Source organism: Amphiprion ocellaris, chromosome 2 (genome assembly GCF_022539595.1).
Source record: "Amphiprion ocellaris isolate individual 3 ecotype Okinawa chromosome 2, ASM2253959v1, whole genome shotgun sequence".
NCBI lineage: Eukaryota > Metazoa > Chordata > Actinopteri > Pomacentridae > Amphiprion > Amphiprion ocellaris.
The window spans coordinates 32,018,136-32,042,791 of record NC_072767.1 but is presented as its reverse complement, the minus strand read 5'-3'; the positions used below and the strand labels follow the sequence as shown (position 1 = coordinate 32,042,791).

The 24,656-nt window shown below is 40.1% G+C and overlaps 1 protein-coding gene across 5 annotated transcripts in view; it reads right to left on the bottom strand.

The window, feature by feature from the left end:
• The window catches only part of sned1 (sushi, nidogen and EGF-like domains 1), a 35,141-nt gene that overhangs the window by 3,499 nt on the left and 6,986 nt on the right, over positions 1 to 24,656 (bottom strand). Inside the window, exons 2-28 of one of the 5 annotated variants that reach the window (XM_035945829.2) lie at positions 24,143 to 24,430; positions 22,738 to 22,878; positions 22,463 to 22,625; positions 22,255 to 22,380; positions 21,894 to 22,007; positions 20,898 to 21,011; positions 20,214 to 20,327; positions 17,343 to 17,390; positions 17,136 to 17,243; positions 15,688 to 15,780; positions 15,427 to 15,555; positions 14,581 to 14,700; positions 14,130 to 14,246; positions 12,446 to 12,589; positions 11,860 to 12,033; positions 10,373 to 10,486; positions 10,168 to 10,281; positions 9,951 to 10,064; positions 8,332 to 8,448; positions 7,934 to 8,221; positions 7,047 to 7,230; positions 6,707 to 6,819; positions 5,208 to 5,486; positions 4,919 to 5,060; positions 4,737 to 4,819; positions 3,148 to 3,246; positions 2,807 to 2,923 (exon numbers count right to left, since the gene is read on the bottom strand). In XM_035945829.2, coding sequence (XP_035801722.2) covers positions 2,807 to 2,923; positions 3,148 to 3,246; positions 4,737 to 4,819; positions 4,919 to 5,060; positions 5,208 to 5,486; positions 6,707 to 6,819; positions 7,047 to 7,230; positions 7,934 to 8,221; positions 8,332 to 8,448; positions 9,951 to 10,064; positions 10,168 to 10,281; positions 10,373 to 10,486; positions 11,860 to 12,033; positions 12,446 to 12,589; positions 14,130 to 14,246; positions 14,581 to 14,700; positions 15,427 to 15,555; positions 15,688 to 15,780; positions 17,136 to 17,243; positions 17,343 to 17,390; positions 20,214 to 20,327; positions 20,898 to 21,011; positions 21,894 to 22,007; positions 22,255 to 22,380; positions 22,463 to 22,625; positions 22,738 to 22,878; positions 24,143 to 24,430 — 3,757 coding nt within the window. Of the gene's footprint in view, positions 1 to 2,806; positions 2,924 to 3,147; positions 3,247 to 4,736; positions 4,820 to 4,918; positions 5,061 to 5,207; positions 5,487 to 6,706; positions 6,820 to 7,046; positions 7,231 to 7,933; positions 8,222 to 8,331; positions 8,449 to 9,950; positions 10,065 to 10,167; positions 10,282 to 10,372; positions 10,487 to 11,859; positions 12,034 to 12,445; positions 12,590 to 14,129; positions 14,247 to 14,580; positions 14,701 to 15,426; positions 15,559 to 15,687; positions 15,781 to 17,135; positions 17,244 to 17,342; positions 17,391 to 20,213; positions 20,328 to 20,897; positions 21,012 to 21,893; positions 22,008 to 22,254; positions 22,381 to 22,462; positions 22,626 to 22,737; positions 22,879 to 24,142; positions 24,431 to 24,656 lie in introns of all 5 variants that reach the window. The other 4 variants (XM_035945827.2, XM_035945830.2, XM_055016298.1 and 1 more) reach the window with 4 other exon arrangements.

Sequence of the window (24,656 nt, the reverse complement as noted above, 5' to 3'; positions counted from 1 at the left end):
ATTATTATTATTATTATTATTATTATTATTGTGTGTGTGTCCTCTTTAATTGGGGTATGGAATTTGTGCTAATACATAAAGGTATGGTAGGTTATACACAGACAGCGTTGTGCGTTTCGGGCGATGCTGTGGAACACCACAGTAATGTTTATATTAGCATGACAAGTTATAGTAAATAAGTAAAGTAACACATTCATTTTACAAAATTACCGAGCAACATGCAATACATTACTTTTCTGAGCCTTAACACTAGTTATCTTACATACTTCTTCAGAGCCTATCTTGCTCATTGGTAATTTTATGCAACAGTTTATGTTACATATGTATACTGTTCTATTATTAAAATGTGCAAAATTCTACGCAGTTTCTCACATTTGTATGAAAAACTCCACATTTATGGAGCTGCTTCTAATAAGACGTATTTTTAAAAGTACTTCTGCATTTATTCCTCTTGTTTTAAAGCTCAAATTTTATATAAATTAAATGAAAAACCAACATAAAGTTTCTTATTAGGGTGTTGGGCCACCAAAAGCTGCCAGAACAGCTTTACTCATCATTGGCATTTATTCTCCAATTGTCTGAACTTTGCTTTGTTTGTCTGTTTTGATAATGGAGATGAAGAGTGTTGCCTAACACAAAATCCTGTATAGACTGAGTTGAGATCTGGTGACGGTGAAGGACATAACATATGATTCATATCGTATTCATATTTTTACAACCATTCAGGGACTACCTGGGGATTGTCATCCCTGAAAATACCACTAGAATAGAAATGTTATCTTGGTATTAAGATGATCACTCAGAACAACTTTGTCTTGTTTTGTAATCACCTTTTCTCAAAAGGGACAAATGGAATCAAATCGTGCAGCAAAATACCCCCCACAGTAAAATATGGCCACCAGATCTCCTAATTTGTCACCAGTCTGGATGTTAAATTCTTTCCATATGGGTATTGTGACTTCTCTTGTTCATAACTGTTATACTGTGAGTCACGGTTTTAAAAACAACACAGTCCCAGACATCCCCCTTATTTACTTCACAGCCAAACTATACAACACAAAAAAGAGTGATCAACTATCAGTTTATTATGATGATGCACGAATACTAATCAGCTTCAAAGCACACGATACAACTTCTCTGGTCACTCTGATTATTTTCTTTGGACCTATTGTTTTTCACCAAATGACTGTATTGTTAGTGTTTTAAAACATCTGGATCCCTTCTGGATGCAACGTCTTGTTGCAACAGACACATCAGCACCAGGTCCACAGTGAAACTGGCATAAGTTGTTAAAAATTCTTGATCAGGTTGCTTTTTACAGGAGACCATGTTGATCTTCAAACTGATAAAAAGTCACACAAGCAGCTGAATGTTTTCTATAGAGGAGAGCAGGAAAATACGTTTAAGCTGTGTAAGATAGCATGTGATAAAAGATATACATGTTTTCATTTCCATTAACTTCAATAAGGCTTTGGACAGTGCATATAATACATTCCTACTGGCTAGTCCTACTCATTAATTCAGTATTAATGGCCAAAATACTTTTCCTCCAGGCAGCTGGCAAGCTCATATTTACATCCTGTCATGGATACACTTGCAAACTGGTGGTCTGAGCTGTAACTGTACAGTCTGTCTTAGAAATAAATGAGGAAACAACCAGTGATTCATATATTTTGGAATTTGGACTAATTTGATCTTGCTACATTAGGCCGCTTTCAAAACAGGATTTTAATAATTTCACCATTAGATATATTTAAATATGTTTTGAAAATTAAGAGGCACAATCTCTGACTTTGTTCTTTTTTATGTATCCAAGTGGAAAAAGCAGCCAAACTTAAACAAAACATTAACAACGGGGCTGACAAGTTTCCAATGTGACACTGGACAGATAAAAATGAAAACAAAGAAGTAGATTGTGTGCAGATAATATACTGCTGTCTCACACAGAATCCTCCCCACAGCACACTCTGAAGAAACACTGGGTTATAAATGTAACACTAACTCACAGAAATATGGGAGGAAAGTGGTGCGGCATAAATAATATGGTCCTTTGTGAATTCAGTGACAGCGTATTCATGTTGTGCAATTATGCCCTCGAGCCCTAAAGTTAACCAAGACATTCATAAATGTCAGAAGGGTCAACTGTCAGTGAAGCGTGTTTCCTGCTTCAGAGGTCTATACATAGTGAGGTCCTCTCACTGTGACAGTTAATGTGATGGCATGCAAATATATATGACGCTGTCGGTTCACACCTGTAGTTAAACTGACAGAAAGAAGAAATACACACTATAAATTCAGCGCTGACACTCATGACAGCTGAAACTAAATTAAATAATCCATCAGTATCATCAGTATCCCAGCATGCAGATGCACCAAGTTTACAGTTCAGCTTTCTGGAATTTCTTTGAGCAGTGGGTGGAAAGTCTCTGTAACTTCACAGAGAACACAGACTCATGTTCTCCAGAGGATGGACCTCTACCACCAGCAGAGCAAAGTTTTCACATCAAAATCTGTTAGATGGATTGTCACCACAAAGATGATGTTGTGGCAACTCTACTTTGAAGCATTTTGTAGCTAAATAAAGCCATTTAGGGCTGCTAGCATAGTGGTTAACTCACTGGTCAACTTGTAGATCAGATATTTAAGACAATAATTAGTCTACCTAAAGAATTCAAATTTCTTATTCAATATCCAAAAACATCAGCAGGATCGATGCGACTCTCCAGTACATTTTCCAGAAAGCAGCCTACTTTCACTGAAGCCATGTGCAAATATGTGTATGTGCGGAAGAAACACATAAACTTACACAGTTCACACTGTCTGCCCTTGAAACCTGCTGCACAGTCGCAGATGAAGGCGTCGCCTCCGTTCACACATGTACCTCCGTTCTGGCAGGGAAGACTGCGGCAGTCCTGAGGCGGCTCTGAAAGACAACAGCTGCCATTAACATCCTCAGTTCAGAGGGAGTCTGGCTCTCAGGTTTCAGGCTCACTATTGCACTTCATCCACAGCTGATACCATGTGTTGATAGCCTTTGGCTCTACTCCCACACAACAGAACATGAATCTCCCGTAAGTGGCACATCAGCTGGGATCAGTTACTCGGGCAGATGTGCCATCTTTTGGAAAAGAGCATCAGAAAACCTACCAGGCTTTGTTTTCAAACCCTCCTCTTGAATCTCCAGTGCAAGGCTGATTTTGTTTGTTGTTTCCTCCATCTTTTCTAATCTAATTGGTGGGTCGGGTTCTGCAAGGCAAAACATTTCCTGTCATAAATCAGCATGAAAAGACAAACTCTGGTAAAATTTACATGCACGCATTCATTGAGACGTTTAAAGGGCTTTCTGTAAGTTCTGTACATCAGTCTGAAACAACGAAACACTTATTTAACAAGCATCATTAATCATCATTAAAAGGGGCGGAACACTCTTAGAGAAGAAACTTATCCTCAAGAGCACATGATAACATCTGTGGAACCGTTTTTCTGTTTGAGATTAGAAGCCTAAGCACTGGAATACAGTAAGCAGAAAAATCTAAATATATTATATACAAGTTGTTTGCTGACAATCATCGTTCTCTAGTTGTCTTGCTTTACCAAAAGCAGCTAAATACAGTAAATAAACAACTTAGTGAGACAAAATGACTTTGTCCAGAGAGTCCATTTACATTAACGGACCACCTATATTTACATCCAGACAGGCATCAGGTTGCTTTCCTCTGCAGGAACTTGGGGAAAGCATGATTTGACACGACTGTTTACAGGAACAACCCCTAAACGGCTAAACAATGTCTTGTAATTTTCCGTTTTCCCAGCTGTAGGCCATATAATCATATTTTTGGTCACTCACTGTTATTATTTGCTTATGCAGGCAAGACTGCCATATAGAAGTACATGAGACCTTATATACAGTATAATAAGCTCTTATTTAACCATCAGTTGATTAAAAATCTGAAACAGTTGGTAAAACTCACAAGACAATTACAATTAGCATTATATAAGATAAAGTAAGTGTAACACTCTAAAAGTCAAAAGTGTCAGTGTTGCAGTGTTGTTTCCAGGGCTCCTAAAAGTTTCATCAAGAGCTTCAGGAAAATCCACAGCTAAACCTAAATCATAGACACTTTAACTAATAGAAACACGTACATTCATGTTCATGTACCTTCTTTACTTCCATATAAAAAGCAGATGCACTTTTGTACTGTCTATAAATGTTTAAATGACAATAATACAAACTCTGTAAATCGCTACAAAATCAGTATAAACATTTTCTTATTGGTCAGAACTACTTGGCTGGGTGGATACACTTTTATAATGCAAATGTATATGGGAACTACAACATCAGAGCACTGGTCAATTCTATAACTACATGTGCAGCTTCCCAGCAAGCTTCACTATTGGCTGTGTGGCTTTAGGTTATGGTGGTCCACAGGTCATCCTACGGCTTCATCGCTGGCTGCCCTAAAACACAAACTTAAAACTGTGGAAAATCACCTTATATGTGGTTAGAGGACCGTGGCCTAAATTATTCCATCTGCATCATGAAAAGCAAAAAAATTCCTTTTAATTCTTGAAAACCGCGATCAAATGCGTAAAGTTTCAATGTGCCATGTGGCCTGTTGGTGTAATATGCATGAGAAACACAACAGTGTCCTGAATTCATCTGATCTACATTTACATTAAAGATATCAGTAATTTTGTGTCTCCTAAATGTTTATCACATGACTACATGTACTTACTAGTGCGATGCCGAATGGCTTTTCGAGGCAAGTGAGCGAACTTTGCTGTTATCTTTCCCCTTCTGTCAACAAGTTCTGTGTACCTGCAACACAGGTAAAAGAAATGTTAAGCACTGAGCTGAATTACCATATTGTTGATTTTCTTGTGGCAGTTTTAATATTCATGAAGATGTTACTAGTACCTGGGCAGTTCCTCTGAGTTGTCTGTTTCTGTGGTTCCTCCCAGGTCTTGAGACTGAGATGGGGTTAATGTTCGTCCTCCCTGACCTCCTTGTCCCGTCACTGTGGGCCTCTCTCTCCTCCCTGGTCTGACCTGCATTGGTACTGCATCAAAGAAAATCAGCACAAAACAAGAATACTTAAAAAAAATAACAAATTCATCAGCGTAACTGAGGTCAGATTCTAAAATGAGAGCACAAAATCCCACATAATAGCATGATTTATAAAAGAAAAACTCCCCCAGACGCTTACAGGTTGTGAAGGCTAAGTGCTGAGGTATGCTGTGGATCTGTTCCTGCCCTGTGCTCCTGACTGACATTAGAGCCACATAGTAGTGCTGTCCTGGCGTCAGCTCACGGAGCATGTATGAGCCTAATTTCCCATTGGGCAGGAAGCGACTCCTGGTGTTCAGTCCGCGGGTCACATTGACCACGAAGCCATCTGGAATGCTTCTGGGGTGGCGGCTCCAGGTGATCAGCGCCGAGTTTGGGGTCACATGTGACAGGGAGAGGTTCTGTGGGGGGAGAGGCCCTGAGGGTAACACATGGAGATGGTCAGACGGCTGCATGGAAAGCATAAAAATGCTACCTTGCTTTGTTTAGTTGCCATAAAATCAATTAGCAATTATTTCTTTTAAACAGTTAGAGTAATTTTTATTCGTGTCTCAGGTCAAGCAGGCAGGGATGTCCAGGAGGGAAAGAACACGTAGACATTAAAATGCACTTAAACTCCGACTTTACTCCAATCACACAGCCGACACGTCCAGCTCTCTGCTGAGACCAAATGAAAGTGTTCAGTTTTCAACTAAATTTTAACTGTGACACAGTGTGTTTTCTGTGTAAGAATGTTTAGGATAGTCAGTGGTGAAAGGAGTTTTCAGATCCTTTTTTAAAAAGTAAAACTCCCAATACAGTACTGTAAAAATCATTACAAGTAAAAATTCTGCATGAAAAATCCTACTTAAGCAAAACTATGTAACTGTTAACACTAAAATTTATTTAAAATATTAAAGAAAAAGTCCTGGTGTGGCCCCTCTGTTTGATATATTATTACGTACAACAACATTAGATGTATAACTGAAGCATCAGTGTGTCAGCAGCATGTTACTGTTGTAGCTGCTGCAGAGTTTTAAGTACTTTTAAGAAGTTTTAAATGAGTTTTAAATTGGGGAAAGCAAATAAATCTGAGAGCTCAACACAATTTTAGTAGGTGGAAAGAAGAAAAAACAAAAAACTTTTTCTCTAATCTGTGATTTTTGGTAAGATATTTGATAATTTTATTGAAAATAAACATTGAAAGAAGTTCAGAGCAAAAATCACTACTTGTTGGAGTTGTTAACAGCTCATCAACATCTGAATGTGAACCCGACGACACACTGGGGTTCACAAAAAGTCAAAAAAGCTGGAAATGTCTGGTTCAGTCTCTAGCAGTGTGTTGTATTTCAAACAGTTATGCTCAAATCCACATCCTAAAAGTACCGAAAGTTGTCAGATAAATGTAGTGGAGCAGAAAGTAGAACATTTTCCCTTTGAAATGTAGACAGGTGGAAGAATAAAATAAAAATAAGTCAAATGGTGATACTGAAGTACCTCAAACAGTACATAAGTAAATGTGTTTGGTGATTTCCCACCACTGAAAATAGTAAATGTCCTTAATATCATATATTATATTGTTTGCTTAATATTGATTTAAAGTCAGTGTTGGTATTGTTGTACATTCTGGTGAACTCACGGCTGAACAATTCAACCTACTTGTCCAGAATTGCAATGGTCCAGCTGAATGGCTCGTAGAAGGAAACTCATCTGCTCTGATTCCACTCTGAGTCAACACATCCACTGTGTACATCTGACCAGGCAGCAATGAACTGGGAAACACAAGGTGGAAAACCAAGAATGCGTTTCAGACAAACCTCAACACCTATAGTGTGATGTGATACTGCCCTCTGCTGGTTGAAAGATATAATACTCAAAGTCACTTAAAGCATGAAAACACTTCAGCAGCACCATTTAGTGGACAAAAAGGATGCTGCTGGTGTGGGAATGGAAATTCTGGGTTACCAGTGTTCTTCAGTGTCACAGTGCAGAACCTGACCTGAAGGTGAACTCAGTGGTGCTCGTGTTGAGGACGGCAGTACGAGCCTCGCTTCCGTCTGAAGGCAGTAAAGACACGTGGACCCTGCTGACCGCTGCATGACGAGCAGCCTGAACCAACCAGGTCAGCCAAACCTGAGAGGAGGAGACGTTCACCACCTGCAGCTGCTCCACCCGCCGAGGTCCTAGCACAGAAACACACACTTACTCATGGAAAACAATGCAAACATTTTCTCTATGACTGTCTTTTGGTTGTGGACAAAACAAGACACTTGAGGAAGTAATCTGAGGCTTTGGGAAACATCAATCAACATTTTTTACCTTTTTATTGTTACATTTTATAGGCCAAACAACTTATTAATTAGCTGTTTGAGTAATAGATTAGAAAATAGCACTGGGATATAGCAAGAAAAAAAGTCTAAATATATCATTAAGAATCTGTTTGCTGAAATTCATCATTCCTCAGTTGTTTTGCTTTATCAAAAGCTGCTAAATACAGTAAATAAACAACTTAATCATACACAATGAGTTTGTCCAGAAAGTCTATTTGCATTAACGGATCCCTTATGTTTACATCCAGAGGGACAATAGGTTGTTTTCCTCTGCAGAAACAGCCTCTAATCGGCTAAATACTATCTTGTAATTTTTATTTCCAGCAAATCACTGTAGGCCAAATAATTCTATTTTTAGTCACTCACTGTTATTTGTTTTTGTAAGCAAGACTGCCATATAGAAGTGCAGAAGACCTCAAATACAGTATAATAAGCTTGTTTTTTTTTTTTTATACAACCTTGAGTTGATAAAAATCTGGAAATCTGAAAAAACTATCAACAGATTAACACAAAATATGAATAATGTTTAATGTGCTACAATAAAGAGGGTGCTCACTGGTGCGTATCAGTGCAGTGGCAGGCTGGCTTGTGTCGTTGCTGTTGGTTTTGAGTTTGATGGACACGGTGGAGATGTTGTACAGCAGGCCGGGCACCAGGCCTCGCATCACATGGGTCGACTGCTGCCTGTCCAGGTAGTCCGTTCTGGGATTGCTGTGGCCCAGAGGAGCGTATGTGACGGCGAACATGCTGATGAGGCTGTGTGAGGGCTCTGGCTCGTCCCAGCGGAGCTCCACTTCGCTCTCCTCCACACGCAGCACATGGAGGCCGGGCGGAGGCAGCAGGTCTGGGAACAGTGGCAACCTTACATGTCTAATCCATACATTAAACAGTTACAGGGTTGCCTTAGCAATCCACAGGATGGTAGAGAGCAGCGTGGTGTGGCTGCTAACTGACCTTTCTCACAGTCTTTGCCGGTGAGTCCTATCTTGCAAACACAGTTGTAGTTTCCTCTCCTGTCGCTCCAGCAGTGGCCTCGGTTCCCACAAGGTTTCAGCACACATGGGTCCTCCACTTGGGGGTGACAAACACAAACAGCTGCTACAACACGGCTCATACAAGCAGTCAGCAATTTAGGAAGTTTCTAAACAATCCTTTTTAAACCTTTCTAGGATTAAACACAGAAGTCTAGGATTTTACCCGTAATCTATGTACATAAGAAAGAGCCCATATCACAGAAGTTTGGACACACCTTCTCTTTCAATGGTTTTTATTTAATTGTTTACTACATTGTAGATTAATACTGAAGACATCAAAACTATAAAAAAGAATACATATGGAATTATGTTGCAAACAAAAAAGTGTTACTCTTCAGTTTTAATCTACAATATAGAAAATAATAGGAATAATCCAAAAGCATTGAAAGGGAAGGTGTGTCCAAACTTTTGACTGGTAGTGTATGTTTACATGTTTTAGCACGAAAAAAACCCCACATTATTTGTCTCATACTGTGCGTTACTGCAGTACCTTTTCTCAACCTTTGTCTGTTTCAGCTCCTGTCTATTTAATTCCCACACAACACATTCTTTGTTTGAAGGTGTATTAAAGTACCTGCTAGAAATGTTTTATGCATTGTGATGTAGATAAGTAATGGAAGAAAAACCTGGACTTCAAACCAGGTGTTTTCAGGCAGGTAAAGAGTGGTGTTTTCTGTGAGATGAATAATTCCTGTTGCAGTGGACTTTGGGCTTTGTAAGTTTGCAGACCTTTTACATGTACAAAAAAGGTCACACTATCAAGAATTTTTTGCATTTTCATGACAACCTCAATATTTATCGGACTGTTTCTATCAAAAATATATGTTTTACAGGCATTTTTACATCTCCTCCTGCAGTTGTAATGTTAGGATTTCATAAAGACAGGCACAAATGAAAGGAAAACCAAAATAAAGTTTGGTTGGTTGGTGTTATTAGATGTTGGGCAATCACATGCTGCCAGAACAGCTTCAGTTTTGCTTGATTCTCAAAGTCTCTGATCTCTACTGGAATTAATGAATATCATTCTTCCATAACATATTTTTTCATTTGGTCTTTTTATGATGGAGAACATTGTCTAACATGCCAATTTAAAATCTCCCAAAAGTGTTTAACTGGGTTGAAATCTGGTGACTATGAAGGCCACAGTAAATGATTCATGTAATTTTCCTTTTTAAACCTTTCAGTGACACCTCATGGCCTATAGATGGAAGCATTGTCCTCCTAGAAGAGAGCACTACAATCAGGGTAAAAATAGCAATCACTCAGAACAACTATGTATTGATTTGCAGTGACTTTTGCCTATAAAGGAACAAATGGACCAAAATCATGCCAGCAAAATACCATCCACAGCATAACAGATCCACCAGATCTGCTCATTGTAGGAGTCAAGCATTCAGGTTTCCCCGTTAATTTATCACCTGTCTGTGAAACACCTTATCTTATATATATGACTTGGAGAAATTCAGTAAAGAGATTTATTAAAAATGTGTGAATCAACTTCAGCAAAACAAATTTGTGAGGCAGTGTAAAGCCACTTACACATCTGGCACTGGTCGCCAAAGAAACCGTCTTTACACACACACATATAATTCCGTCTGTAACCCCGACACACACCTCCATTGAGACAGGGGTTGGACTCACAGCCGTCCTGCTCTGCACAGAGATATTCAAAGTTTAGAAGAATTTGTTGCTCTGCATAATCTCTGTGTTAAAATGTGGGCAATTCGTAATATGAGCTGTAGAAAGAACACTGTACCTAATTCACAATCCTGGCCTTTGAATCCTGGAGGACAGTGACACAAGTAAGAGCCCGGCTGGTCCTCACATGTCCCTCTGTTCTTGCAGGGCTCCGACAGGCATTCATTTATGTCTTATAAGGTGAATCACACATACACAGGTACTAAATGTGTCTGCAGGTGAATTCCATTTTTGTATTTAATATCAGTTTGATTAAGAATTACCTGACTGACAGCGGTTTCCACTGAAGCCCTCACTGCACACGCACTGGTAGGATCCGATCTTGTTTCGACATGTACCGCCGTTAAAACAGGGCTGTGTTAAACACTCATTAATCTCTGTAAAAAATGAGAAATTAAGAAATTAGTATAAATAAATACCAACCCAAAAGTTTCAGTTTGCAAAGGAAGAAGAAACTACTGCGATCTCAAGTCTCTGATAGCTGATCAGACAGGTGAGCTTTGATGGGGCAAATGAAATGGAAAAAAAACTAAACAAAAAAAAAAAACACAAGTTGCAGGAAGTTTCTTTTAAAAGCTGCCAAATTGCACAATATCTTAGAGCAACCACAGAAAGAATAGTCAAATTTTCAACTTTCCGACAGTCTGTGATTGTATCATGTGGCACACAATTCGGGAAAAATAGCTAAAACTAAGCATTAAATTATAATATTTAATCAAAAATCACTTTATTGTATATGTCTCATGAAAAATTTTGCAAAAACAAACCATTGGCACCAAAAAATAAGCAAAAATACTGCATCTCTCAGAGCAGCTGAGAAGCCATGATTCAGTCTGACGCCGAGAGGAAAATAAAAACACTTGATCAATAAAATAAAACCAGCACAGCTCAAAAACATAAACAGGGAAGCAAGCTATCGGCAAGTTGTTGGAAGATACATTCAGCACAGTGAAATATCTTTTTAGAGTTGATGTGCAGCATAGAGTGAAAAACAAGCAGTCTGTAGTGGTGGTAAAAATGCAAACTGTGTCTTTAGCATTTGGAAGAAACTTTCCCCCCCCAGTGCTGGTATCACCTAAGAACACACTAGGAAAAAATCTTGTACAAACTGTATTGATTCCATCTTTTAAAAATCAGTAAAATAAATAATCTAAGAAATTCAATTATTTTTTTCTTTTTTATGATTTATAGCATGGCTTGTATGGCAGAAGGATTTGAATGTAAACATTGACAAGGACTCGTGGGCAAAAATACTATCCAGTGCAGGCTGGTTTAGAAGAAAAGCTTAGGGAAAATTTACTCTCTATAAGACACTTAACCAAGTAAAGCACACCAAATATTCTGCTGTTGGCTGTAAGAGTGAACACAACAGTGTTTATGTGCTCTCAGTATCTGAGGAACTGAATATCCAGTGGATCACTTCTACTTTTGATAGTAATATCTCCACAACAGGAAAATCTTCAGTGCTAGCCACAATGGGGCAAACGTTACCATTGACCTTGACCGTATGTACACAAGTAGAGTCATTCATGTCTTTGCTGAAAAGCCCTACAGTATGGGACTTTTAAAAGACAAAAGTAATATTATTTCACTTGAAAACAAAGTGCCTTGGTTTTCTGCACTATTTAATACCCAGCATGACTTCCTCTTTTTTCTAAAACACTTTCCATTCTGAACTGTTGTAGTAACTGGGTTCTTTTTTTTTGCATGGGCTGTTTAGAGGATCCGTGTGCTGTTGTGTGATACAGACCCTCACAAACCGGTGGCTGGCTCCAGTCTCCCTGAATACCACAGATGCTCTGGGTGGCTCTGGGCACCGACGTGAAGCCTGGATGGCAAATATACACAGCCATGGAGCCCGGTGTTGTCGAGGAGAACTGGACCTCAGCATGCTTGACTTGGGGAGGCGGCCCACAGCCCAGCTCTGAAATAAATGTGAACATGTTGATGTCAGCACAGCTGCACAGAAACACAAGCTCACATACACTGAGGCTTAAAGGAGCTCATCCAGAGCATACTGATGCCAACAGAGGTGTTTTCCATCCATGGTCTCTGTTTCTGTCCTCCTGAAATTACCTCCAGCACGCTAGTAGAGTGTATAGACATGAATCATCAGGTCCAATCAGGCCCTACTTTATATAGCTTATGCAGCCGTTCTATATCTGTAAATGTGGGGGCCTCCAGTGCAGCAACACTGCTAAGATTGTCTTCAGATGGAGAGCCAGTATCTACACACATAGCAGCTCAGGATATCCCCTGCCTGGGCCAATCATTGTACAAACATCAGTGTCGTGAGATTAAGACATTGTCTTTGTGATGACGCTCAGTCTGCTTACCTGCAGAGGTTTGTACTGAGCTCCTGCTGACTTCACAGTGTCTGCCGCTGAAGGCATCTGTGCATTCACATTTATACTTTCCGATGTAGTGAAAACACGTCCCACCATTCAGACAGGGGCTGGAGGCGCAGGGGTCGGGCTTCCCTGGAAGAAAACATCCACATATTGATATACGATAATATTTGTAGGTTTTGAAGGTTTTTTTGAACTACCAAGGGAGTCTGCTGATGTAAGATCTAAGGGGAGGACATTCTACAGTTCAGGGTCATGATGATTTAAAGCTACTATTCAAAAAACCTCCAAAGGACAATCAGTATATGATTGACCGTTCTGGTTAGAACATAAAATGAAGTCAAGTTAAAGCTCTGTAATTTTTATGGCACATTTAAAAACAGTAGAAAACTTGAAAATGCTTTCTACCAGAGAGATGAGTTTAACATAACAAATGTACCAGAATAATTAAAAAATACAAATTATTTGAGATGATTACATTCTACACATTAAAGGTGCTGAAAGGCAGTAGCTGAAAGTGATATGTTACCAAAGGTTTAAAATTATGTTAAAATTGTCTTTAATCTAAGCACTACACTTACATACATACATTTTTGAAGTACTGTACTTGAATATATCCAGATAATTCTACTTTATTCTTCAGTGTCTACATTTCAAAGATTAACAATGTATTTTTACAAGATTTATGTACCGTAAATGAACTCCACACATTAATTTCACAGATACAGTTACTTTTTTTTATATACAGAACACAATCTGGAATCTTTCTGCATGGAGTTTCCATGTTCTCCCTGTGCATGCGTGGGTTTTCTCCAGGTACTCCGGCTTCCTCCCACAGTCCAAAAACATGCTGAGGTTAATTGGTGATTCTAAATTATGAAAGTGAGTGTGATTGTTTGTCTCTATATGTAGCCCTGTCATAGACTTGCAACCTGTCCACGGTGTCACCTTCCTTCAACCTAAGTTAGCCGGGATACACTCCATCCCCTCCGACCCTAATGAGGATTAAGTGGTGTATAGATAATGGATGGATGGATAAAATGCCTTATTGAGTATAACACATTGTTACAGATTTAAGTCCCTATCTGGTCACTGTATGGACATTATAACAAGGCAAAAAAAAAAGATTTTGGGGGCCTTTAAAGGACATGCAGATAATTTTAGTTATGTTGATGATGTGTATAAGCGATGTGCTCAGGCTGGAGTTATGCTAGCATGTACATGAAGTCCACAGGTACTAATAAGAACGATAAAATTGTCCAAGAAAATCCAGCAGGAAAGTCCCAGAAGTGCTGCAAAAAATAATCATGCTACAGACAACGTGTGCAAATTATCATGTTAGGTGCATAAGATGTATTTATGACTTATTTGATGGGGATGGATACAGCATATACATGAACTGAAAACAGCTACCCAGTGCAAGTATTATAGTGTTTAAAGAGAATGCTAATTTGCAACATCTGTCCCTAGAGGGGTTTTTAAAATGTAAAACAATGAGATAAAAAGACATAAACAGACACAAAAAGGCACATCTTTGTACACTAATCTATGGGAAGCACTCAGGTGATATGGTTATTAGATTTGTTATCATGTACTTTAATACTTTGACATGAATTTGCAAGTAAACCCTTGGGCACTGCATACAAAATCTGTTCATTGAGGTGGCACTCACCCACTTCACAGTGTTTTCCAGTGAACCTGTAAGGACATACACATCGGTAGCTGCCTGCTTCTTCCTTACAGGAGCCTCCATTGCGGCAGGGACCAGAAGCACAGGTATTAAGTCTAACTGGAAAGAGACAGGGAGAAGGGAATCCTTGAGGCAGAGAGCACTCGAGCTTTTAATCACACAAAATAAATCTGTTCCGGTACATTGCAACTCGAGTCATAATTCAGGAAAAGAGCTCATAAATCAGTCATGAGTAAAAAAATTATCCTAAGCCTTTCAGCAATGCCATATTTCAAGCAGCATTACGAATAATGGCATGTTTCCTGGTGCATTAAAGCTGGAGCTGGGTTTGAGCCTGGGTAATAAGGCATGAATCTGAAGGATGCTTTGAAATTGGTGCTTCACGAATTTATATGCAGGCATTTCTGTGTAGTAGTTTTATCAATTATGCTACCTTTTTCACAGTGCTTTCCCCAGTATCCGTATTTGCATTCACAGGTGTAGCCTCCATCCCGCTCGTAGCAGTAGCCCCCATTCAGACAGGGAGAGGAGTCGCAGACCGATCGGGGCTGTACTGAAAAACACACACCGAGACTTGACTGTGTTCCATTGCACTGGGAAATGGCAAAACAGATTATTTGTCATTTTGTGATTGGAACATCATCAGTCATTTGTGACATTACACACACAACAACAAAGTGGCCTCTTGTTGGATTGATGCTCTTACCACAGGTGTAGATTTCAGGGAGGATGGAAGAGGTGCATTCCCTCTCAATATTTATAGAAATACATGAAAGAAGGAAAGGCCTTTTATTTTGAAAAATTTCTATAATGCGTACTCATAAAATCAATAATACCTCTGGCAATGATGCGCACAAAGTTTTAAACATGAGCAGAAATCCTAAAGTTGAGGGGTTTATGAATTAATTAAAATGGCGTGCAAAGGTGCCACCTGCACACTTAGTTAGGTTGCTTCCTCCAAATAAAAGACACAAAAGAGGACAGAAGAGCAAATCCAGCCTATACGTGTGTCGAAAGAACTGGTATAACAAAAAATGAGAAAAACTGATGTACAGGAGAATGCATATATATAGCATTACATTATATTACATTGTGACTTCTCATGTGGTGCCTGAATTTTGTGTTTTCCTTTACATAAAAACACATTTCCACCATAAATTGATGCTGCAAATGCATAAATTCATGCATAGAAATTCACCAGAATGCAGGAAATTAAATGTTTGACACTCATTCTCCACTCCTCAACGTTCAAGCAAAAATCTATATCCATGGCTCTTACCATAGGGATAAAAGTCCTTATGATCCAGCTCCGCTCCAGTCTGACATGTACAAAGGTAGGTTCCTCCGTACTCCAAACAAGGCCCTCCATCAGGACACGGTCTGCTGTTACTGCACGGCGTCTGGGTTACTTCTAAGTGTGAAAGACAGGCTCACAAGTTTGGAAAAGTGTCCTCTGGTCTGAGACATCTTTGATCTTACAGTGACCCAACCATCAAAGCTGTAGCGAGACACCCGATAGGATTAAATGTATCATACCCACCAAACTGACAGTAGATTCCTGTGTAGCCTGAAGGACATTCACAGGTTCCATTGATGTCCACACAGACTCCCCCATTCTGGCAAAGACATTCCTCTGCAGACACAGTAAGAGAGAGTGTGTGAGAATGAGAGGCTAAAGCCGGAAAGTTTGCGAGCTACTTGAAAGCGAGTACTCAACTTAGGTAAAGTTTTCAGCGTTGGCCTACGTGTAAACAAAGACAGAAGGTATAAACGGTCAACATCTGCACCATATGCTGAGCAGCTTTCATCTGCAATACTGTAAACTCTGTATTGATTCGCTGTCATTTCTCTTTCCCTAATCTTTTCCAACAAAGTTCACAGGACCAGAAGATTACCAGTCAGCACGCCGAACATCCGCTTTGTACAAATTGTAAGAATGTTTTTATTTTCCTCTGCTTCCTAATTGCAGCAGTGGATCAAAGGACATGGCCATATCACAGCTAAATGGCTCCGCTTTGAAGTCCCGGGAGCTCGGTGGAGGGTATTATTTTTCTGATGATATGGAGCATATTTTGTGGCCAAAATGCATTGCCCCAAGGGCAATTAATGGATTGTTAATTTGCAAGAGCCACTTTCATTGGCCACCTGTGCGGCCCGGGTCCTTTGATCTGAGAGCCTGATTAGGCATTTCTGAGTCCCGCTACTTTCTCTTCCTTGGAGGATCGTGCTCCTTTTTCCGCTGTGCCTTCCAAGTGAGCCAGGCAGGAAAGTATTTGGGAGATTTAAGAGAGCCTATATAAGCACTGATAGTTATTTCAGCTCACGGGTGAGGAGTAGCATGCATTGCAATAGCTCAAATACTATTAAAGTGCTTTTAGTGGGAGGGAAAAAAACCTTGCAGCAACTGCTATCGGTAGATGACAGTAACCTCTCAGGGGAGCCCGAATTAGCTTCACTATTAAAGCAAACATGGACAGTAAATATAATACAAAACGACTTAATATGCATTCATAAAGGAAGGTATGATGCCTGAGGTAAGGATATTTTGTGTTTGAACTGGTTATGCAAGCAGCAGCTGTGTTTGAAACTAGTGTGGTGCAATGGCCAACTTCCAGAGAAGCAAGTAGCGGTGTGGAAGCATGCATATTTCAACAGCTCTGTCTGAAGAAATGACCTGAATACCAAAGACCAGCTTTGACTCATAAACAGGCCTTTTTAAGTCTAGACATGGCACTTCCTCTTGTTGGTAAACTAATAAAATGTGCTATAAAACAATTATTCACAAGATCAAGCGACTGGTTCCCGTAGTAAACTGGGCGAGGCCGTGTCAGTTTTGATAATTACAATAATCCATCATCACAGCAGCCTCTTCCAGGGCAGAGTTCCAAATTCCTGTGGGATAGCACAGCTCCTCTTCAAATACCCCAGTCTGCTCCCTACCTGCCCAGCTGCCTGCCGTAAGCGTCAGTCTGGCCAAATGTACAATACCTTCACACTTGTCACCATAGAAGCCTGGAGCACATGTACAGTTGTAGATACCCGAGCTGGTGTGTTCACAGATCTGGTGCTTCTTGCAGTCCTCGTCTTCACACAAGGCTGGAGATGGAAAACAGGTTGACAGGCTGTGATGTAAAAACCAAGCAAATGTGAAAAACTTTTTGGCAAAGCTTGATCTGTAGCTGTACTTGCTTTTACCTGTTTGGTTTTCTGCCTCAGTTGAATTGGCCTGAAGCGCCACCAGCTCTGAAAGTGGAAGACAAGAGCGTGCTTTGAAGGGTTTGTTCATCCAAATACCAATAACACAGATTTCTTCTCTTTCATCTGGTGGTATGCAGCAGAGGTAAGAGAGTTTATGGATCCATTTGCCCAGATTGGGAGATACTTAACTCTGAGAAATGTGTATACTACAACCCCAATACAATGTAGACTCATGTAATTTAGTTACACGGCATTGAAAAGTTTTGTTAAAACAATGTATTTCCAAGAAAAATGACCAAGTGGTGCCAATCCGTTTACTTCCACTGTATAAGGAAACCAAAATTAACCCAAAACTATCTGCATGGCTAGATAGCATTAAGTAGAGGAATGCGATAAAGATGGATACGGTATGTGAGAAATATATGGGAAATTTGTGATAACATCATCCTGCCAATTAGTTTACATGAACACGCCGTTAAATTAACTTAATGTGATAAAACCGATGAAATCCCATGAAAACTTCTTAAAGTGGCCACTGCTAAGATACACAAATCAGCTTTTAGCTTCTTAGCTTTTAAAGGAATTACTTTTTCTACTCTCTTCCTATATTACATCTTAAGATTTTGCTTTTGTCTTTTTTGTATGTGGTTTAAGTAACGGAGATACAAAGATACAGACATCTCAGAGCACATTTTTCGAATTCTATGAAACAGTAAAAAGCTGGTAAATTGGGTTTAGGCAGGCCTGTCCTATTAGGCCTTAAGTAGCCAGAGTGGAATCACACCATCAAGTTCTTGTGAAATTTTAAAGTGCTCTCTGAAATTACTTAACATACATAATTTTGAATTCTGGCTTTCCTGCCAAAAATGAGACGAGTACAGTGATGTTGCTCTACTTTCTGTATAGTAATTACGGAGCTAGAGCCAGGAGGTGATTAGATTACCTCTGCATAAACACTGGCTCCCTCCAGAATTCAAAGCCATGTTACTAACACCTCACTAACACATAGCCGAGCTGACAACATCGTAGCCTAGCAAACTACAAGGTTGGTTGTTTCCTCTGTTCCCAGTCTTAGAGGTGTGAAAGCTGCATGCATGTTAACAACTCCACAAAAAGTAGAGCAGCAGCTACAGAAACAGCGAAATTGAGAATAACAAAAAGGGTCAGAAATTTGATTTACTGTCATTTTGCTGATTAGAATTATCACAAACCTTACATATAATCTAAAAAATGCATTTGTAAGAATGAATTGTAGTGCAGAAGCATGACATTTACTGTTCAGAAATTGTTTAATTGCCTAATTTAGGGGGGTTTCTTCAAAAAGGCAGGTTATATCATAAGTATTTCTGTAAATGTAAGAATTAAGCCACAATATCAACTAATATATGCCCGTATTGTTATTATACTTAATTAGTATTTTCAGTGAAATATGGTTAGGTTTGTCATGACTATGCAGTGAGCAAACTTCAGAGGCTGAAATATCGGATACCGTATTTTCGCGACCATAAGGCGCACTTAAAAGTCTTAAATTTTCTTCAAAATGGACGGAGCGCCTTATAATACGGTGCGCCTTATGTGTGCACCGAGTTCCAACATCTGTAAATGTTACTGTGTGACTTCGACGAGCTCCGCTTGACTGACTGATAGCATTTCTTGCTGACACGCTGCTTATATAGAGAAAAGGTGGACGTGACAGAGGACAGCATGAGAACGTTAAAGGGGGAAGTGTGGGCGTGAAAGAAGACGCTAAAGGCACGCCCCCAGTTGGTATATAGTGCCGGTATTTGCATAATACAAAACAACATGGGTTTGGCGTCACCGTCCCTGTTGATCTGTGACTCCATGCGCGTCCATCTCACAGCTGCTGTGAAAAACCAAGTGCAGCAAATGAACTCGGAGCTTGCTATCATTCCGGGAGGCTTGACGAAGGAACTCCAACCGCTGGACATCGGTGTAAACAGGGCGTTCAAAGTGAAGTTGCGAACGGCGTGGGAGCGATGGATGACAGATGGCGAACACAGTTTTACTAAGACTGGGAGGCAGCGCCGGGCGAGTTACGCCACAATTTGTGAATGGATTGCGGATGGTTGGGCTAACGTGTCTGCTTGCACTGTTGTTCGAGCTTTCGCAAAAGCCGGCATCATTTATGAGGAGCCGCACGGCAACGAGACTGACTCTGACAATGACGAGCGGGAACCTGGCGTGTTCCATGGAGAACTAGCCCAGCTGTTCATTTCAGATACAGAAGATGAGGACTTTGATGGATTTGTGAATGAGGATTGATCAAAAAACAACGTGAAAACATTGCTAAATACTTCAATAAAGTACAACTGAACTCAGTTTTGCTTCCGCTGCCTTTTTTAAAACACACGCTAGCATGCATGTTTTAAGCTAGTACAGGTATGTTTTACCTGCACGCGCTCTATAATCCGGTGCGCCTTATGTATGTGTTAAATACAGAAATAGCACCCGGAACTGAGACTGCGCCTTTTAATACGGTGCGCCTTATGGTCGCGAAAATACGGTATATGAAGGATGGCTATTAAATAACGAGACTAATGTTGTTATTCAATTTTATCTAATTTGAGCATTTTTAAGTTTTGTGCTGAAGTGTCCCTCAGACACTGAACCCCTAGTTAGCGGCAATATTCCTGAAATTCCTATAGGAGGAACAGAACCATCTCACGCAAACATCAGCCTAAGCTACAAACATTTGTTTTGCTCTAAAAGACATAATTTGGTTTCCTTTTTTTTGCTTGTCCTAGTTGGAAAAAGGATACATTACATAAAGCCAGAGAGCAAAGAGCAATGTAAATATTTTCTTTGAAGAACTGCTTATTTGAGCTGAATCCAAGTTAATGAAGTCACCTGTCTCGCAGAAAGTTCCAGTGAAGGTAGCCGGACACGTGCAGGTGAAGTTGTTCACCTGATCGATGCACTCTCCTCCATTCAGACAGGGCTGCGACTCACATTCATCGATATCTGCAGGATACACAAAAGCCAGAAAATCAGATATGAGAAATTTATCTGCTGTCGATGCAGTTTCACATAAAGATTTTTCATTCGTCACGTGGAAAAGCAGGAGGTTGTTGTTGTCTTGGACACTAAGCTGGATTAGGAGAAGTGAACTTCCCTTGTGAAAGCATTGAGTTTCATTTGCCAGGTGTCTGGTATTAAGAGTAATCTGGTCTCATGTAGAAACAAGGATTCATGAACTGTGCCAGGCCTGATAATTTAATTCTCCACTAGATTCAAGTTTCATCAACAATCAATCACAAGAGAAGGGAGATTAGAAAAAGGACTTTTTGGAGACCGACTTGACTTCAGTGAACTTTCTCACTGTGGTTCATTGCTACAGTGTATGACCCAAGTAAAAAAAAGAGAGCTGCTTGCAAATCTATTCAACCAAAACCCATTTGTCTAGGTAGACTTGGAAGCTCTTTGGACAGAAACATCAGCCAAAAGACTGAGTTTGATGTAGAAAGCAGCAGAAAATATTTCCTCTGGAGGGAGATGCCTACTTTCCTGCGGCCTGTGAAAAACCCTGCTCACCTGTCTCACACAGCACACCAGTGTAGCCCGGCTCACACACACAGGTGAAGCTGCCAGCGCCTTGTACACATGACGCGTTGTTGAAGCATGGCCTGTCTTTGCACTCGTCAATGTCTGCGGCACACACACACACACACACACACACACACACACACACACACACACACACACACACACACACACACACATAGGCAGAGAGACACGCTCATGGAATATTTACTCAGCTGATTAATATATCCGCCACACTGCTCCCCTCACTCTGCAAGTATGTGCTGCTGGCTGCGAAAGGTATTAGACGAGGTTTGATACATGTCCGCAGGCCGGACTGTGGGAATAGGCACAGAGACTCCAGAGAGGCTGGACACACATATTGTAAAAATGTTTTTTGTTGTTATTGTCATATGTGTCATTGTTATATGTGGAATTTATAATATACAGTATTAAAAAAAATGTATCAACTGTTTATGGTTTTCAGTAGTTAGGGATTATTAGAGCATGACCAGTGCTGAATTTTTGAGTCCAATACCAAATTTATGGAGTGAGAAATCGTGACATAGTCAATATATCGCCTGATATTGTTTACATACATGCATATAACATGTTCGATCTATATTGAAAAGGGAATATGATGGGGTAATTGTTTATTAACTTCCTAGCAATGTAACTTACAAACTAGTTATAAACTTAACTTTAATACAAAACTCGACTTTTTACACCACTGTTTGCTCAGTATTGAAGCGTACTCTGCTACATGTGCTGCTGACAATCAACCACTGTGCTATGGGCCCTAACCATTTAGACATTAGGTCGTCTCCGTACTGCTATGTGTTCAGCATTCATGTTGCATTTCCTGTGCATATGTTCACTTTTTTTTTTTTTTTGAAATTATATACACATTTTTTTCACACAAGTTGGAAGATAATCTATGAGGAGCAAGCAACTTCAACAAATACCATAAAATAACTACAACAGCTTGAGGGAATGTGCCAGTTGTACCTGTTTCACAGTGAATCCCAGTGTATCCAGGAGGACACTGACAGATGAAACCATTAATCTGGTCTTCACAAGTCCCTCCATTCTGGCAAGGACTGGAAGCACACTCATCGACATCTGCAGACAGGGAGAAACACAATGAAGGTAGTATGATATTTTTAATTAGAAGAAAACATCCTGCAAAGGTCAGATAAAAAGGACAAGAAGCTGATACAGGTATTAAGGAAATCTCCAGGTGTCCCTTTGACAAGTCTAGTATTTTCTTTACAAGCATTTTTCAGGTTGGTTTCATGTACACAGGTAGTCATTCACAGTGTGGGCCAAGTGCAACAGAGTAGGAAGTGTGGTGTCAACCATAACTCACCGATCTGGCATCGTCGACCGGTGAAGCCAGCCAAGCAGGAGCAGGTGAAGGAAGGGTTTCCTGTGATACAGTCGTCGATGCACTGGCCTCCGTTCAGGCAGGGACGCAGGTGTGGGCACACTGATGCTGCAGAAAGAGGTCAGTATAACAGGAATTCTAGAAATAACAATATTAAGGCGTCAAGGAACATGAGAACAACTAATCTCACCTGAGTTATTGCAGCCACCCACTTCCACATGTGCATCATCTATCCGGAAGACCCATTTTCCAAGGTAGCCCACGTTGGTGGTCCCCTCAACATTCACCACATCGGCGGTGCGAGAGCCAGGGATGTTGAAATAGCGCTTCCCATCGCCGGCATTAAAACCTGCCTGGGAAGAGAGTAACACAGCAGAAGTAGATATGACAAAGGATCATTGAATTACAGTTCAGACACGTGGAAATGGGAAAACAGATCATACTCGACATTCCATGTGATCTTACCTGCGCTGCGATCCCTCCCAGCCCAGCCAGGTTTCCTCCACTGCTGGCGTGCATGCCTGTGGTCCAAGTGATGTTATTGTACTGGAATATCGTGAAGGAAAGCTCTCCATCTGTAATGAGCACCACTTGGAAAGTATTTACCTGCACATCGGAGAAAGAGACTTGGTTAAACCATTTCCTGATTTCTAGGAAATTTTGTAATGAGACGTGTATCTAATAGAGTCGTCATATCGATGGTGCAGATTCAGTCAGCATGAGACACAGTGGACGTTTTTGGGCTTGACCTTGTAGGAGCAGGTGAACAACAAATTTAAAGACAACAGTACAATTAGCAGATGTTTTTTTTTAACCACATTGAAAAATAACAGACATTTACCATAGACTTTAAAATTATTTAGGTTTACACTGATGGACGGTCTGACAGAGTCCAGTGGTTTCTTCTTATGAAAAGTGATTTTTTATCTCCACTGCAGGTAATATGTTGGCCAATAGGGAATCTCTGACTTAGTTGGGTTTTTGATGTATTATTTTTTAGATATTAACCTTAATTTTTATATTATCATGTATTTTGGTATTGCAGATTCTTAACTTCAATATTTAAGTTAGTCAGGTTAATGTGTAGAATAAATATTGGAGGGACTAAACCATAATATTTTAGTTAGTCTGTTCAATTTGTATAATATGTAATATAGTAGGGTTTGTAATTTGTATCATATGTAATATTGTAATTTCTTAATCTTAATATTTTAATTATTCAGGTAAATTTTTGAAATATATATAATATTTTAGCATTTTAATCCCATTATTTCAACATGTTAGGTAATTTGTAACTCTCCAATGGCTCCACTGGAAAGCACTCAATGTTTGTTGCTTTAAATGTGCTTTATGAGTAACAGTGACTTAAATGGAGCATGGCGGCCAATGCTGATAGAAGTCGGGTAAAGTGAATTTGTCAGTAACACAACAAAAGGCAGACTTAACATGATTAAATGTATACAATTTTTTTTCATACAGTTTATTGTGTAGGTTGCTTTTGTCAAGTTTGCAGCTGTTGTGTTTGAAGCTGGATCTACTTTTAGGCAACCATTTCAGGTGCTACATAGCTTGCTTACTAGTTTCCAGGCACATTCAGAGGCAACATGTAATGTAACATGTAACATGACTAAGGTTGGTGGGAGGTTCATATGGTGCAGTCAGCCTATTGTAGCTGGTATCCTACTAGTTAGTGACAGACTAATTTGGAGGGGTTCTGTCTGGATGTCTGCATGAGCTATTTCACAGTCTCACCATATGCCCCCCTGGTGACTGCAGAACAGGCATCTCTGTTTGGAAATCACTTATTAAGACTCTTTAACAGTAATTACATGGAATCAGGACATTTGTGAAGTGGAGTGTGAGTTTATACCGGTGTACGTGAGTTGCCTCCGAAGAAAGTAACTTGGTGCCACGTGGAGATGAGCGTCCATGTGGCGTTGAAGTCTGGGTACTCTGAAAAGTACGTCCGGACATCACCTGATGCCCTCCTCAGGATGGAGGGATCCTGGCTCTCCCTGTAGAAGACTGTCCCGGCTCGACGGTTGTCCACATCGGCCCAGAACGGCGCCACGACCCGTCTGTCTCCAGCGATTGGAAAAGCTACTGGTGTGAACTGAGACACCTCCCTCAGGAAAGACACCAGGCCATTGTTGTTAACCTGAGGAGGAGATGCAGCTGGAGTTAAAGCATTGGAATAAAATCAACAAATCACTCACAGGTTTTCCTCAACACGTCAGATTAAACATCTGTGACGTGTTTATAGGATTAGGTGTGGTTAGAGCGGAGGTGTTGAAGAAGAGACGCAAGTTCTGACCTCACAGGGCAAACAGCAGCATGTGGCAGTGAAAGCATAACGGATATTTGCAATTCCCACGTAGCAAACA